Source organism: Barbus barbus, assembly GCF_936440315.1.
Source record: "Barbus barbus genome assembly, chromosome: 40".
NCBI lineage: Eukaryota > Metazoa > Chordata > Actinopteri > Cypriniformes > Cyprinidae > Barbus > Barbus barbus.
The window spans coordinates 26384386-26399229 of NC_136718.1; the positions used below are offsets into that span (position 1 = coordinate 26384386).

The 14844-nt window shown below is 37.9% G+C and overlaps 1 protein-coding gene across 1 annotated transcript in view; it reads right to left on the reverse strand.

The window, feature by feature from the left end:
• Window positions 1-1635: 1635 nt before the first annotated feature.
• ttc39b (tetratricopeptide repeat domain 39B) overlaps window positions 1636-14844 on the reverse strand; it is a 19925-nt gene continuing 6716 nt past the window's right edge. The window contains exons 4-19 of the mRNA XM_079400192.1: window positions 14408-14539; window positions 14243-14319; window positions 12216-12283; window positions 10646-10710; window positions 9814-9919; window positions 9566-9631; window positions 8982-9090; window positions 8291-8358; window positions 8041-8100; window positions 7364-7525; window positions 6496-6587; window positions 5660-5780; window positions 5442-5553; window positions 4296-4413; window positions 4090-4206; window positions 1636-2508 (exon numbers count right to left, since the gene is read on the reverse strand). Of these exons, the coding sequence (XP_079256318.1) occupies window positions 2412-2508; window positions 4090-4206; window positions 4296-4413; window positions 5442-5553; window positions 5660-5780; window positions 6496-6587; window positions 7364-7525; window positions 8041-8100; window positions 8291-8358; window positions 8982-9090; window positions 9566-9631; window positions 9814-9919; window positions 10646-10710; window positions 12216-12283; window positions 14243-14319; window positions 14408-14539 (1570 nt within the window). The 3' untranslated portion in view covers window positions 1636-2411. The remainder of the gene's footprint in view (window positions 2509-4089; window positions 4207-4295; window positions 4414-5441; window positions 5554-5659; window positions 5781-6495; window positions 6588-7363; window positions 7526-8040; window positions 8101-8290; window positions 8359-8981; window positions 9091-9565; window positions 9632-9813; window positions 9920-10645; window positions 10711-12215; window positions 12284-14242; window positions 14320-14407; window positions 14540-14844) is intronic.

Sequence of the window (14844 nt, forward strand, 5' to 3'; positions counted from 1 at the left end):
CCTGACACAAACTCAAAATTTTGATTTTTTTCCCCTACAGAATTGTGATATAAATTCGCAGTTGTGAGAACATATCAGTCTTTTTTCTCCTCAAAACTAGATTTTATAACTTGCAATTGTGAGTTTATATCTCATAATTCTGAGAAAATAAGTCAGAATTGTGAGGTACAAACTCGCAATTGCAAGAGAAAAAAAAGTAAAAAATTCGCAGTTACTTTTTTTTTTTTTTTTTTTCAGTGGCAGAAACTGCCTTCCATAACCCTGAATCACAAAAACAAACAAACAAAATTTTTGAAGAGAGAAAATGTTTTTGGAAGGTTTGGAAATGTTTTAAGAGGCTCCTCTGTCCTCCACTCGTTACCTGTATTAATGGCACCTGTTTGAACTCGTTATCAGTATAAAAGACACCTGTCCACAACCTCAAACAGTCACACTCCAAACTCCACTATGGCCAAGACCAAAGAGCTGTCGAAGCACACCAGAAACACAATTGTAGACCTGCACCAGGCTGGGAAGACTGAATCTGCAATAGGCAAGCAGCTTGGTGTGAAGAAATCAACTGTGGGAGCAATTATTAGAAAATGGAAGACATACAAGACCACTGATAATCTCCCTCGATCTGGGGCTCCACGCAAGATCTCACCCCGTGGGGTCAAAATGATCACAACAACGGTGAGCAAGAATCCCAGAACCACACGGGGGGCCTAGTGAATGACCTGCAGAGAGCTGGGACCAAAGTAACACAGGCTACCATCAGTAACACACTACACCGCCAGGGACTCAAATCCTGCAGTGCCAGTACATGTCCGGCCCGTCTGAAGCTTGCTAGAGAGCATTTGGATGATCCAGAAGAGGATTGGGAGAATGTCATACGGTCAGATGAACCCAAAATATAACTTTTTGGTAAAAACTCAACTCGTCATGTTTGGAGGAGAAAGATTGCTGAGTTGCATCCAAAGAACACCATACCTACTGTGAAGCATGGGGGGTGGAAACATCATGCTTTGGGCTGTTTTTCTGCAAAGGGACCAGGACGACTGATCCGTGTAAAGGAAAGAATGAATGGGGCCATGTATCGTGAGATTTTGAGTGAAAACCTCCTTCCATCAGCAAGGGCATTGAAGATGAAACGTGGCTGGGTCTTTCAGCATGACAATGATCCCAAACACACCGCCCGGGCAACGAAGGAGTGGCTTCATAAGAAGCATTTCAAGGTCCTGGAGTGGCCTAGCCAGTCTCCAGATCTCAACCCCATAGAACATCTTTGGAGGGAGTTGAAAGTCCCAAAACATCACTGCTCTAGAGGAGATCTGCATGGAGGAATGGGCCAAAATACCAGCTACAGTGTGTGAAAACCTTGTGAAGACTTACAGAAAACCTTTGACCTCTGTCATTGCCAACAAAGGGTATATAACAAAGTATTGAGATGAACTTTTGTTATTGACCAAATACTTATTTTCCACCATAATTTACCAATTAATTCATTAAAAATCCTCCAATGTGATTTCCTGGATTCTTTCCCCCCATTCTGTCTCTCATAGTTGAAGTGTACCTATGATGAGAATTACAAGAATACTGAGGAAGAATGTAATTTTTTTGCTGTGTACTTCAGAATAACAAAACAGAAAACAAATTATGTTTGTAAATAATAGGCTCAACTGTATTTGATTATTGTGCAACACATTTGGTATTAAACATTAAAACGAGAACATGCACACAAAAAAAACAAACAACAGTCCCATCCGCTACATTTAAAACATTAAAAAATAAAACTTTTATAATTACAGTTTAAAGTGAACAGCAAAACAAACCCTTTCTAGAAAAAATAAATTGTACATTTTCTTCTCAGCATGATTGTTGGCTGATTCTTATTGCTTTCAAATTAATTTTTGTGAATTGCTTGGAGCGTCTAAACTTGCAATCAGCATAATAATAATCTCTTATTGCACTAACGACAGATGTACAAATAACACTCGACGTCTACAAGCTGTGCACACACACACACACACACACACACACACACACACACACACACACACACACACACACAGGCACACAATGTAAGACACACAAGCAGACAAACAGATTTGGTCTTGAAAGTAAAACGTTACATTCATTACAGCAGCTGTTTTCTGATTGGACATCAGCGAGTTTCTTCAGCCGTCTGGTTGGCTGAACAAACGTACAACTCTTTATTTAAACGAACAACAACAAATAAGTGCTCAGATGTTCAGGTTTGAGGTACACAGATGCTAGTTTGACGTTACTGATGACTTTGGTTTGAAATGGTGGTGAATGTGTTTTTCTACAGTCGCTACGCCACGCTGCTTTTGTGCTTCGATGGCAGTCGTGATGTGCTTGTTGCGTTCTTCATTGTCAGCGCTGATCATCCGGTCGAACATCGTCCTTCATCACGGCGAGTTTGTCGGAGAACCCTTCAGACTGCTGAGAGCCGCGTGGATGCGGAAATGAAGACGAGACTCCATCGAATAATCCTTATAATTCAACCTACAGACACACAAATACAGTCAGATTCTTTAAGCATCAATTACTGTGTTGGTTTTCTAGCAGATGCCTGTTTACATTACTTAGAGGTGGCTGATATGACCAAAACTGCAAATGTAAATAATGCAGTTTCTTAAGTTCTCTATGAGCTGCTTGCAGTAAGCACCGTTAGAATTAAATTAAGAAATTCTGCATTTCTTTCACCCCCTGTAAGGATGTGTTAAATCTGACAAAGTGGTTTAATAATGTAATCCTTTTGTGAAATACAAATTGAGCACTTTTTTTTTTGCAAGTGGGATAATGTACGCTGTGCCATTTTGCACCATCGGCCCAGTTTGCTGCACTATTTCTCAGCTATCATAGAGGATGCATTAAACCAGATATAACGACTTAATATTAGAGTTTCTTACCTAATAAAAGCCAAATTTTGAGCTCTTGTTACTGTACCAGTAAATTTTTATGGACCCTTGAATTTGGCATGCACATAAAGCCGCATTGCACCATCAGCCGATTTCTCAAGTGTTACAGGGGTTGTATTAAATTTGACATACACTCTCAATATTAGAGTTACTACTCTAATTAAATCCCAATTTTTAGTATTTTTTACTGTACCAGTCTTGTTTTATGGACCCTCGAACTTAGCATGTGGGACTACACAATTACACAATGAGCCAAATTACACCATCAGCCTGATTCATGGTGCCATTTCTCAACTCTTACAGTGGATACATTACATCGGAAACAGCTACTTTATATTAGCATTACTGCCCTGACAAAATCCAAATTTTGAGCAATTGTTTCTGTACCAATCTTTTTTATTGACACTTGAACTTGGCATGTGGGACAATTTGCAGTGCAATTTCTCACCCGTAACAGTGGATACGCTAAATCAGAAATAAGGACTTTATACAAAAAATATTGTCCTAAAAAAAAACAAATTTTCACCACTTTTTACTTTAATATTATTTTTATACGGACCTTTGAACTTGGCATGTGGGACAATGTATAGTGTCGCATTGCACCATCAGCCCATTTTGCGCCTCATTTTTCCAACCGCCATAAAGGACGTGTCAAATCAGACATAAGACCTTGATACTAGGTTTACTAGGCATGTGGGGCAATGCACAATTAGCTGTATTGTTCCAAAATCCCACTTCGCAGTGCAGTTTTTCAACCGCCACAGAGGACGCTTTAAACCAGACCTAAGGTCTTTATACTAGATCTACTGCCCTAACAAAATCCACATTTTGAGCACTTCACCATTCACTATACCATTTTTTTAACTTGAAGTTTGAACATGGCATGTGCACAATGCACATTGAATTGTATTACGCATCAGCCCATTACTCAACTAAAAAATTGGTACAGTAAAATGTAGTAAAAATGTGTTTTTCACAAGATCAATTGTTAGGCTTTAGAAATTTCTCCATTCAGTTCTAACAACGCTTACTGTGAGCAACACCACAAAGGTCTTAAGGAAGCGTTGTGATATTTAAGAGATTTGGTAGCATTTAGTATTGCTATGATAGCTTTATGTTCTCATTTATTTCAGGTGGGGCATGTGCACGTATGAAGTGAACTCACTTGGCGTCCTCGATGAAGCGCGTGGCTTTGACGAGGTCTCCCTGCTGCTTGTAGAGTAAACCCAGCTCATAGAGAGTGAAGGGGATCAGATAGTGATCGTAACGGATGCGCTTCTCGCTGCGAACACACACAGTCAAGTCCATTCATCATCAAACAGCTCTCTCTGATCTACAGTAAAATCGCAAATGTGTGTGTGGAGTGTTTACCTGCTCAACACCTGTGTGAAGCAGAGCTCGGCCTGCAGCAGTCGGCCCAGATGCTTCAAACACAAACCCTTCAACATCTGAACCAGACACTGATCGTCAGGGTGAAACTCAGACGGGTCTGAAACACACACACACACACACCTCAGTGGAGATTTTGCATTGACTTATGGTTCTGAGTGGATGATAAATCCTATAACACAAACCCTCACAGAAACCTTTTTGAATTTTTTGTTATGAATTCAATCTATATACATTAACCCATCTCCCTGTGGTTTTCTACCAAAATAAAAGCTTGATGGTTTAATATTTAAAAATGAGGAATTAAGACAAAACTAAAGTCACAAATATTAGAATGTAATTTTTTGGCATGCTGGCAAAATGAGTCACAATGGGCAAATTTTCAAAGATGAACAAGCTACACTTGTTAATAACTGATTATGTTTGTGTGAATACTTAAATACTGTAATTCTGTGTATATTTATCGGGATTGTGTGCTGTCGGAAGCACTTTTGTAATAATAATAATAATAATAATTATTATTACAATTTGGTCAAAATTGGTGATTATATATCAATTTGACAATATGAATAATATTTTCTTATTATTATTATTACTGCAATTTAGTAAAAAAATAGTGATTATGATATCAATTTGAGAATATTAATAATAAAAATAATAGTAATACATATACTTATTACAATTTGGTCCAAAAAATTTGAGTATATAATAATATGATAATATTGTTATTCAGTATGATGATGATGATGATGACTGTTATTATTATCATAATTATAATTATTACATAATCACTTTTTTGACAAATTGTGCAGCCCTAAAAACAAGAACAGCAAACCTGAACAAAAAAAAAAATTCAATAAACTAAATCAGATTTTAACATAAAAATAGCTATTTGACCCCCCCCCCCCCCGTAATTTATGAGGTTAAATGCAGTAAAACAGTTTGTACTAATAAGTCAAGTCACCTTTATTTATATAGCGCTTTTAACAATGTAAATTGTGTCAAAGCAACTGCACAATATCCAAAAAAAAAGGAAATAGTGTGTCAATAGTGTAAAATGAAAAAAAGAAAAAAAAAGAAAAATAAGGTAAGATAAGAAGGTTCATAAGCAGTGTATGTGTCTCTCACTGGGATCGTTGCGCAGCTGCTCCTCTGCTCTCTCGATGGTGATCAGTAAACTCTCAGTGGCATCTGCACGCTTCCCAACGATGGTGAAGCCATTCCACACGTACATCATTTCCTGTGTGAGGAAGAACCATAGATGCATCACTTCCTCCTCTCTTCATTTACACGTGTTTATATTTGCAGTGTGTGTGTGTGTGTGTGTGTGTGAGAGAGAGACGCACCAGCGCAGGAATCACCAGTTTAACGGGTGTGGCTGAGGAGTATCTGCGTGATTTCCTGATGGCAAATTTCTCTGTAGGGATGGACTTCCCGGCCAGCCGCTGCTTCAGTCCCTCCACCTGCCTGCGAAACACAGCAGACCGTCATCCTCAGCGCTCACCTCACCTCAGATCAGACACACCTGAGCTCCGATCAGATCAGACTCACCTGAGCTCAGATCAGACTCAGATCAGAGCAGACTCACCTGAGCTCAGATCAGAGCAGACTCACCTGAGCTCAGATCAGACTCAGATCAGAGCAGACTCACCTGAGCTCAGATCAGAGCAGACTCACCTGAGCTCAGATCAGACTCAGATCAGAGCAGACTCACCTGAGCTCAGATCAGATCAGACTCACCTGAGCTCAGATCAGAGCAGACTCACCTGAGCTCAGATCAGAGCAGACTCACCTGAGCTCAGATCAGAGCAGACTCACCTGAGCTCAGATCAGAGCAGACTCACCTGAGCTCAGATCAGAGCAGACTCACCTGAGCTCAGATCAGAGCAGACTCACCTGAGCTCAGATCAGAGCAGACTCACCTGAGCTCAGATCAGATCAGACTCACCTGAGCTCAGATCAGAGCAGACTCACCTGAGCTCAGATCAGAGCAGACTCACCTGAGCTCAGATCAGAGCAGACTCACCTGAGCTCAGATCAGATCAGACTCACCTGAGCTCAGATCAGAGCAGACTCACCTGAGCTCAGATCAGAGCAGACTCACCTGAGCTCAGATCAGAGCAGACTCACCTGAGCTCAGATCAGAGCAGGCTCACCTGAGCTCAGATCAGAGCAGACTCACCTGAACAGCTTCACCACATCCTCTCCAGTCGTCTTCAGCTCCTCCTCAGACATCATGCTCAGGATCGCAGCTTTCTGATACACGTAGATGGCCTGCCACACAAGCAAACGATAATCATCAAACATTTATTGCTATAGCGCTTCTTTGTGAGCAGATTTCCTAGTTTAGTACAGTGCTGTGTCAACTATAATTGAGATACTGGTCTAGTTTTATATTTTATATCAGTTTTTATTTTTATATTTTTTCATTTTAAAGTTTTCATAATTTTGTGTTTTTGTTTATATAAGTTAAAATTTTTATTTCAGTTTTAGTAATTTTAAGATAAACTAAATGAAAGTTAAATTCAAGTCAAACCAAAAAACAGAAATGTTACCTTTTTATATTCATGTTATACTTTTGTAGTTTTCACATTTATTTTATACTATAGCGTTTTACATTTTATTCAGTTAATGTTAATTTCATTTCAAGTAAAAAAACATTTTATGTTTTAATTTTAGATTTATATTATAACAAAATTATGACTTTACAAAAACACATTACAAAAAAGGATAAATAAATAAAACTGTATTAATCAAAGCAGCTCACACATCCAGGAGCAAAGAAACGTGTCAATCCTGCCCTTCACATGAACGCGCCAAACAGAGGGTTGATAGTTTAGTTTTATGTAATGTAATTGTTTAGATCATTTGTATTTATTCATATCTTCTGTATTTTTACCAAGCGTGGTGAAGGTAAGAAGTGTGTGGTAAATACTGCGCTGTGACGGCAGAACTGTGTGCAATAACTGGTTCTAGTCATCTTATTTACACAATACTGATAGTTTGTCATTATATAATAAACAGGAGCGTAAGAGTGTTAGAGTGGTTACTTTAGACCAGCGGCTCTCTCGGTACAGCAGGTCTGCGTATCGATACGCATCTCTCCACTGCTGCTGGAACGAGTGACACCACATCAGCTCCCAATAACACAGATGATGGATCTGACGCCACTGCTGCTGCGCTGAGATACACTCCTGAAACTTCACCAGCGCCTGACACACACACACACACACACACACACACACGCACACACACACACACACGCACACACACATTCAGTATGAACATCAGCGGTCAAAAATTACATTAATTTGTGTTACATTTAAATGTTAATGAAATAATTATTTTCTGCTCAGCAAGGCTGCATTTATTTGATCAACAATACAGTAAAATAGTGAAATATTATTCTAATGTAAAACAGCTGTTTTCTATGTGAATATGTGTTAAACTGTAATTTATTTCTGTGATCTGCAGCTGTATTTTCAGCATCATTACTCCAGTCTTCAGTGTCACATGATCTTCAGAAATCATTCTAATATACTGATTTACTGCACATATTCACATAGAAAACAGATATGTTAAATTGTAATAATGTTTTTTCACAGTCTTTCTAATCAAACAAATGCAGCCTTGGTGAGCAGAAGAGACTACTTCTCTTCACATTTAAAAATCTTGATTGTTATTAGTTTTTTGACAGAAAGTGTAAATGTTATTAAAGATCCCTCACCTTCTCAAAGTTTCCCCTCAGTAAGGTGATCCGAGCCGAGTAAAACAGGATGATTGAGCCCTGAGAAAACAAAACACTGACATTTCATTGAGTAACACAACTGAAGAATGGTGTTTAATGAATCATGATTGTCCTTCATTATGCTTAACATCAAACAAACAGAATATGAGTTGAGTAAAAAAGAAACGGAGCAAATGGTTTCTTTATTAATTCTTGATGTGTGTGTGTGTGTGCGTGTTCAGGTTCTGACCCGTGGAAACCGCTCTATGTACGGCTCTAATAAAGCCTCAGCCTCCACCAGATTCCCCTCACCAGTGCCTAAAACAAGGACAAACTTCAATCGCATTTTCAATCACAATTAAATCTTAAAGATAACACTGCAAAAAAAACAACGATTTTCTTCCTTAGTATTTTTGTCCTGTTTTCTTGTATAAATATCTATGCATTTACTTGACAAGTAAAATGACTGAAAATATTTTCCAAATTTTGTTCGTTTTTCCTTAAAAGAAGCAAAAATATCTGCCAATAGGGTAAAAAAAAATTATTTCTCTAAATGCGGTTGTCACTACCTGTATTTTGTCGGGAGGTAAGGCGGTTGTCACTCCAGTATTTTAGTGAATTATGAGTGTACACAACATGATTAAGGAGTAAAAGGTGAACTGACTGAATTTAGCTGGAGTGTGTACTTGGCCATGATATCTTAAGTCATTTTACTTGTCAAGTAAATGCATCCTGATTCAATAATTTGTAGATCTTCATACTAGAAAACAAGACAAAAATAATATTTTTTTGTAGTGAAATACAAATGGATTTTCCCCCAAATTGTTCAGTTCAGCCCTACTCAGTCGATTACTGTACGATAGCCAGTTTTTCTGTAAGCGTTACTGAGTCAGCAGTGTCTGATGTGGGTTTGGATTATTACAGGAGAGTGGTGTGTTTACCCAGAATCAGAGAGACGTAAGTCTGGTAGAAGAGCAGCGTCAGGACACACAGGATTGATCTGAGACTGTGACTGCCAGCACCGTCCCGCAGCTGCGACAAACCAAACTCCTGCAGGACACAACAGCTGTTACTGTGTGTGTGTGTGTGTGTGTGAGCGCAAGTGTGTGTGAGCACGAGTGTGTGTGAGCGCGAGTGTGTGTGTGTGTGTGAGCGCAAGTGTGTGTGAGCACGAGTGTGTGTGAGTGTGAGCGCGAGTGTGTGTGTGTGTGAGCGTGTGTGAGCGCAAGTGTGTGTGAGCCCGAGTGTGTGTGAGTGTGAGCGCGAGTGTGTTTGTGTGTGAGCGCAAGTGTGTGTGAGCGCGAGTGTGTGTGTGTGTGTGTGTGTGAGCGTGTGTGTGAGTGCAAGTTTGTGTGAGCGCAAGTGTGTGTGTGTGTGTGTGAGCGTGAGCGCGAGTGTGTGTGTGTGAGCATGAGTGTGTGAGCACGAGTGTGTGTGTGTGTGTGTGAGCGTGAGTGTGTGAGCAAGAGTGTGTGTGTGTGTATGAGTGTGTGAGCACAAGTGTGTGTGTGTGTGCTTTACTCACTCTGTTCCCTGAGAAGCCAATGACCTCCAGCAGTCGAAGGACTCGTGCAGGTAGTAAAGACAGCATCTGACACACGAGACACAAAACAACACCTGAGCACTGACAGCTTGAGCTAAGCAGGAATTCCTCCGCTGATCTAAACACAGCTGCTCTCACTGAAGTCTACAACAGTTATTACATTAGTCTCATTTATCCACACACACAATGACTCTTGGGTTAATCGTACACTTCCTGTCTCAAGGACTGACCAGGTTGAAGGAGCCAATCCCCAGCTTGACTCCGCCCTCAAACTGTGTGAAGGCCTCGCTGTCCCTGTCCACTCCCTGAGACATGTTCAAAAAACTCTGGCAGTCCCTGAAAACACACACATTTTCATAACACACATCAAGATCTCTTAATAATATCCATTAAAATATTAGATGTAAAATGATATAAATGTATGTATATATATATATATATATGTGTGTGTAATTATAAAAATTATTACAATTATAGCAAAAAAAAAACATTCAGTACAAAGAGGTAAAATACAGATTAGTCATACATACAAATAACAAAAATTAACACACACACAATATAATTATGTAATTACATAATAAAGAAAAAATATATATAAATTATTTCAATCATTTTTATTTAATCCTTAACTGCTGAATAACAATAACATTAATTAAAATATTAGTTTATATATAAAATTGTATATGTAAAAATATATATAAATAATAAGCAAATATTACATATGTAACATGTATGTGCTATTTGCAATATAATATAATAAATAATAATACATATTAATATAATAATTAATTACTAATATTATTTCTCTGCATATAAATATTAAAAAATATAATATTGGGGGTGGAGGATGACAATCTGTATTTTATCTCTTTGTACTGAATTGATTTTATTTTTAGTTGTTAACAAATATAATAATATCACATAAAATATTATAATGTATATATATTTCAATTGTGGCTTATATGCAATAATGTCAACAAATACAATATTTTTAAAGACATTATAGATGATATAATATTTTTGAAACAGGTAAAAGGGATGAATTCTTGATTTCAGACTCACTTGTAGATTTGATAGCTTGTGCGTATTTTGATTCCTCCTTTAATAAAACTGATCATGTTTTCATCCTGAAATACAGAAAACAGTGATAGAATTTGCCTTTGTGTATTTCTCTTCAATTTCATCTTATATTATGCTGATTAAGAATGAGTGAATTAATAAATATTCTTTCTGTATTTATTCTTTTGGTAAATTTGTTGTCAATAATATTTTACTTCACTGCAATAAATAAATACATACATGCATAAATAAATATTCTCAGGGGTGCAAACTCGTCAGGGGTGAAAAAGGTGACAAACCAACATCAACAAATGTGACAAACTAGCTCCATTTGCACCTGACTCTAGCCTCTAGTTGAGCCACAGTAAGGGCATCTTCCTCCTCAAACGCTCTCATTCCCTCACGCTGAAAACAATTGAAGTGACTGTGGGTGAGTGGTAAAGTTTGGCTATCTGAACTAGTTAAATGCCAACGTAGCTAAAGGCAAGTTAATTCACATAGCACATCACACACAATGACAAGCCACACTGCTTTATAGGGAGAAAATGTTACACACCACAAAAAATGCTTTTCTGACATTGTTTGTCTGGTTTCCAGTCCAAATATCTAATAAATCTTAAATCAAATCTTTTTTTTTTTTTCAGAAAAAAATAAGTCAAAATAATCTTGTTTTCGGTTTGAAATAAGGAAAAACTCACTTAATTTTGACTTATTATTTCTGAAAACAAGACAATAATTTTTACTAGTCTAGAAAATGCTTCTTGATTTAAGAATTTTTAGATATTTGGACTAGAAACAAGACAAAAGCTCTAAGTAGGAAAGCATTTTTTGCAGTGCACCATTCAAGGATAAACTCTTTTATATGATTAAAAGACGTTTGAGCGACAACTACGGTCTACAATCAACAAGGATTGTTGTTAAGATGTTACATGAACTTAGTCAGGGGAAATAAACCAGTGTAAATCTTCATTTCAGCACTGGAATCTTTGAAGCAGCTGACGGGCTACACGCGAGGTGTTTCTCCGTCTTGGCACGAGCTATGGTTTAGCGCTGCCTGACTTGAGCGGAGTAATACTAACATTACATTAAACGCTATGCTTTACTTGTAGGTCGAACAGTTCTCAAATCGACTTCATGTTAGAGTAATATCTTACTGATATGTGAGACAAATGATAAGGTCGAGACTGAAGAGCGTTTTTTCAAAGGGTAGCGAACTAATGTAGCGCTAACGTAACTCATAATATCACAATTCACATGAATGAACCCTTTTCAAGGTGAAAACGGCAAATTTCGCCGAAAGATGACAAATTTGCACCCCTGGTTCTTTCTGCATTTATTCTTTTGGTAAATTTGTTAATAACATTTTACTTCACTGCAAAATAAATACATATTTTAGTCTTGTTTTGCATTAAAGTATCTAAACGCTCTGAAACCAGATTGGCCTGAGAAGCAGCATTACTTGAGACATTAAGACTTGTTTCAAGCATGAATCGCACTAAAATTAATACGATTTATGCTCAACAAGGGAAACGGTATTTGCCAGTCATTAGTGTTAGTGGAGGGGTTCACTGACCTGTACGAATGTTAGCGTGGCTTTCTGCAGCAAACACTCAGCGTAGCAGATCTCTGCATGCATCTCCTCTACAAACACACACACACACACACACACACACACGAGTGAGAACTCCACACAAACACTTTCCCAGCACACTCGGTGTCTCAGTAGGGCTGTGCGATATATATCGGAATTGTTGTTTTAACGATGTGCAATTTGACATTATTGAGTATTTTGCAAAAAGCATTTAAAACACACCTACAGGGTGCACGCATTCATTACGTGATGAAGTCTAGACTATTAGCGTGCATTTAGAGTGTGTTCTGTCACTGCATGATTCAGTCTATTCAAATACGCTTAGAATGATCACAAATTCAAGACAGAAAATGCAGAAAATGAATATATTTATACCACTTCATATAAACAATTTCACACAAAGAGTGCTGTTTTTTCTCCAAAAATGACCATGATTACAAATATAACACTGATTCTTTCACAACAGTTCAAAAAACATGAAGTTAATTAAGAGACACCATATTGTCTGTTTTTGCACTATTTCGACAACAAAATTAATTCCAAACACAGCCACAGCACTGTTTTGTGTCTCTGAGCAACATGACTGTGATTCGTTCCTGAATGAATCAATCGTTTAAATGATTCGGTTCAATTGCAATAACTCACTTATTAACAGTGACTTGCTGCCACATACTGGCGGTTTTAATGGCACATTTAAAGTATCTTTTTATTATTTAAATAACTTCAAATATCAGTATTCAATGTTTTATGTTTAATATATCCAAAGATTATGTCTGCATGTGTATCTGCAGGTTAAATGCATTCATGTCCTGCATTAATCAGTGTGTAAACACATCTAAACACCTCTTCAGACGCAGCTTCTGTGCTTCCTCTGCATTGTAAAGATGAATTATTGATGATTTCATTTGCTTGGTAACAGCCCAAATGTCTTATTATTCTAATTCACTGATTAAATGTAAGAATTTGACTCAAAAGATAATGCACACTTTTACAAAAAAAAAACAAAAAGGCATTATAAAAGGTAAAAATGCCCATAAAAGGTAAAAAATCAATTTAAACTTACTGAAAAAGATTCATTCCTAACAGTGTGAACTGACCACCACACAGAATTAGGGCTGTCAAAAAAAATTAGAATTTCAAATAAATATAAAATACAATTCCACACTGAACTGAATTTTAGGTGTGCGTCAGACAGCTTGTTCAGTGCCACTCAAGATGTAATGCGATGTAAGTGTTGTTGCATTTGAGTGTTTTTCATGCGGCGCTGCTGCGTTATTCATTCAAAATATTGCAGAAAAACTGAACATCAATCCGGAGATGATGTTTACGTCAAAACTGAAACCAAGCCGTTCACACAGAACGCATATTTATCACATTTTCTAGAGGGACATCTATCAGCGTTACACTCGTGTCTCACACAAGAGAGCCGCATGTTTAGAAAGCATCTCAAATTAATGCAAGTTCAACTTTTAAAAAACACGTCTCGACACTTCATGGCGGTTTTTCCAAATCCCACTGCATCCCATGTTTTGAAATGAAAAAGTACTTTCTGTGATTGTTTTCGGTTTGTATTAAACTTTACATACATACACAATGCTGTTTTGTTTCTAATTATTTAAGCAAATTAATTAATTATATATGGTTTATAAACATCGATTGAAACATTATGCACTGTTTTCAAAGATAGTCTGTTATTTTATTGCTCTGAAGAAGCGTGCATTAGTAATATTTTGCTCGAAGCGCCCTCTTGAGGCCTCAGGAGAGAAGCCAAAAGCTTTTTCCCCCCTAACAGAAACTATACCTTTTAAATTCAAATATATTTATAATATTTAAGTACAAAATTCTAATTTAGTTTTTCAGCCATTTTGACAGCCCTACACAGAATATGAAGAATATCAACACACTCAGCAAAATATTGTCTAATATTCGTTATCAATAAAATCCCACAAAATAGAGATAATATTTTTTTGTCCATATCGCAGACCCCTATGTCTCAGATGCTTGCTCACCCGCTTTCAGGCTGTCCGGTGTCTGTTTGGACATCAGGCTGGAGAGGGACTCCACCACCGAGTTCTTCTTCCTGAACCTGCAGACAGACGGGACACAGATCAGCAGATCAGAAGCAGAGCGGGTCGGGGAGCGTCTCGTATTCGACGGGGGCGTTTGAGCCGCACCTCTGGCAGGTCTGTAATGCCTCTTTGATGGTGGCCATCCCGGCCTGGATGTCTTTGTGCTCGAAGGTCATGGTGGCCTGCATGGCCAGAATACTGCTGTAGCCCAGAGCGTGATACATGCTGTCCTTAGACCTGCAGAACACAGCAGACCCACACCATCAAAACAATCCCCGCTTCTGTCTCTGATCGATAGGTCTGACTGTTTCATCCAGTCAAAGCTCTTTTAGTGGAATTGTACAAGCGTCCAGCTTCAGCGGCTGCTGTCTTTCTGCTGACTGCTTTTTATCAAGTAAACGTCAGATAGGGCTGGGAGATTTGACCTGAAGTCAAAACCTTGATTAATTGAACACTTTACCTCGATTACCATTATTTAATTTATTTGAAGGGTTGTAGTGTAAAAATACTCCACTATTAAATGTGGGATATTTTTTTTTTCT